A 2,738-nucleotide genomic window follows, 5' to 3' on the forward strand; every position below is an offset into this window, starting at 1 on the left:
TTAGCAGGAGAGTGAGTGTGAGTGACGCCGTGACAGCTGTTCTTTATTGCGCAGATTCGTCGCAGTGGGAGAAGCTATCGCTGACGAGCATCCTGAGATCAGACAGGACATGTACGAAGCCTGCAAGGAAGCTCACATGTCAGGTACAGCCAGAGGAGGCATCGTCAGGGCAACGGGAGGCAGGAGGGTGACTCAGTGCACGAAATTAGGGATATTTTGCCCGCTTCCGCCGGTTTAACCCCCCATATAATCAGTCCACTTGGTCTATTCAAAATTGTGCCTATCTTGCCGTTATATCAACAATATTTACCGATTTCCTGACTAGTTTTTACTTAGTGACTACTAAGAAGTAAATCATGTTCCAGCAATTCCTGTAAAACAAGTAGAACTCCACTGATAGCAATGAAATTGACTGAAATACTATGAATATGCCTAATAAACACAATACTTTTATTAATAAATTATAATGGAATAAATTGAACAAAATAAAGGGCCTGTTCAAACATGTAAAAGCCCTGTTCAATTTGTCTGAGGGCCTGTTTAAAATTTTGAGTGGCCCTGTTCGCTAATTTGCCCAAGTGGCCCTGCCCTGGTGACTCATGGCCGATTCGTAGTTAGGGACAAAATGTTTTTAGCTCGAAAAAGCATCCAAACGTGATAACAAGAGATGATCGAAAAACAGAAGAACCAATCTGCAGTAATAGATTTGGCCTCGTCCACTTTCGTTAGTTCTACAGGTTATTTGGCTCTATAATTGGAAGAGGTTTGGCATGTAGCGTTTTAGCAGAATCATTCCCAGCAGATTTAAATAATATGCAGAGGAGATGAAATAAGAAAAGGTTTTGATATAAGATGTACAGAATGGTAAATGCAAATCGGATTCGTTATCGTTGGACACTCTGCCCTGAGGCTGATGGCTTGGGTACTCGTGGGAGCAGTTGGCTGCAACGCTCTTATCCGCATCTGTCTTCACTGTCTATCTCGACCGTAGGAAGCCATTAGGCAGATGCGCAGCTCGGCAGATAAGTAATTGGTCGGATAGAGATCAACACTTAAGATATTCAGACGGCCAGTGTGTGCATTTCGACTGCTGCGGAGTTTACACACGACTCTCCACACACTTCCGGCTTCCACATATCCACGAAAGATGTTTGTTATAGGAATCGCATTTAAGCGCTGTAGAGCTGTGTGCATACTGCTGGTATGTGTTAATACAGCTGTACTAGACGTTTATACGTGTGTTTGCTGTCACAGGCTCACCATAGAGAAGCCAACTGTCATGTCTGAAGTCGTGTCTGAACCGCAGATGTGCTAATCCACTCTGGATGTGCATGCGTGCGTGCGTGAGTGCGTGAGTGCGTGCGTGAGTGCGTGCGTGCATGTGTGTGTGTGTGCGTGCGTGCGTGTGTGTGTGCGTGCGTGCGTGCGTTTAAAGCTTGGTGAAAACTGCAGACACACTATTCCATGATCGGTGCGTGCGTGCGTGCGTGCGTTCGTGAGTGCATGCTCTGTGCGTGCGTGCGTGCGTGCGTGCGTACGTGCGTGTGTACATGCGCATGTGCGTGCATACTTGAGTGTGTGCGTGCATGTGTGCGTGTGTGCGTGCATAAGTGCGTGCGTGTGTGCGTGTATGTATGTGTGCGTGTTTGCTGTCGCAGGCTCAACCACAGAGAAGCCAACTCTGCCTTCTAAAGCTGTGTGCAAACCACAGGCACTAATCCACGCACTTGACGCACTTGCGTGTGTTTTTCGTTGCAGGCTCGGCGATAGCTAAGCTAACCGACATGAGGTGGGACGATCAGAGCAGCCGTGCCGTGGGGCTTGCGGAGAAGGTGGTCATGATCAAGGCGGCACGCTCCCTGCTCTCCGCTATCACACACGTGCTCGTGCTTGCTGACAAAATCGTCGTCAAACAGCTGCTGCAGGTCCAGGACAAGGTACTGACACCCTGCATCCCTGCCAGTATAGTCACTGGACTCAGTACTGCATCCCTGCCAGTATAGTCACTGGACTCAGTACTGCATCCCTGCCAGTATAGGTACTGGACTCAGTACTGCATCCCTGCCAGTATCGTCACTGGACTCAGTACTGCATCCCTGCCAGTACCCCTCCCATGTCCTGCTCTGGTATGAGGGGCTTCGCCCCCCATTCAGTGGTCTACGGCCACTGTTGTCCGAGTGCGTGTCCGAGTGTCTTATTATTTTCCTATTTTTTGGACAAATACCACTTACATCTCTGTCTTCCTCCTGCCTCCTGTGTTATCATGGGACTAAAATCCTACTCTAAGAAGTTTAACCTGCCGGCGCATGGTAGAATATGCGCGCATCTGTGAAAACACGTTGTCTGTCACATCTGCTTTGTTTCAGGTGGCCGGCAGTCTGGACCGGCTAGAGCAGGTGACCAACTTCACCGAGTTTGTGAATGTCTTCAGCCAGTTCGGTCAGGAGATGGTTGAGCTGGCACACTTAACGGGTGACAGGCAAAACGTAGGCGTTATTCGTACTGTTTGCAGTGCAGTGCAGTGAGGCTACTATGATTATTGATATGATGTTCCATTTTAATATATAATAATAAATTAACATTTTTGTAGTTGCAATTTGCAGGTTAATTTTGGGGCCCCTAAGAACCAAATTTAGTGGAAAAATTTTGCCTTGAAAATCTTCTGTTGCTGCATATTTCATCTAAAATTGCCAGCACCGGTGACACAAGAATTTATGTTGATTCGATGTTGTCATGAA

The 2,738-nt window shown here is 47.5% G+C and overlaps 1 protein-coding gene across 1 annotated transcript in view; it reads left to right on the plus strand.

Annotated features, from left to right (window-relative positions):
* Positions 1 to 2,738, plus strand: part of LOC106810934 (alpha-catulin-like) — a 44,448-nt gene that overhangs the window by 22,741 nt on the left and 18,969 nt on the right. The window contains exons 3-5 of the mRNA XM_014814419.1: positions 55 to 143; positions 1,759 to 1,937; positions 2,367 to 2,486. Coding sequence (XP_014669905.1) covers positions 55 to 143; positions 1,759 to 1,937; positions 2,367 to 2,486 — 388 coding nt within the window. The remainder of the gene's footprint in view (positions 1 to 54; positions 144 to 1,758; positions 1,938 to 2,366; positions 2,487 to 2,738) is intronic.

The sequence above is a fragment of the Priapulus caudatus genome, unplaced genomic scaffold (assembly GCF_000485595.1).
Source record: "Priapulus caudatus unplaced genomic scaffold, Priapulus_caudatus-5.0.1 Scaffold488, whole genome shotgun sequence".
Classification (NCBI taxonomy): domain Eukaryota; kingdom Metazoa; phylum Priapulida; class Priapulimorpha; order Priapulimorphida; family Priapulidae; genus Priapulus; species Priapulus caudatus.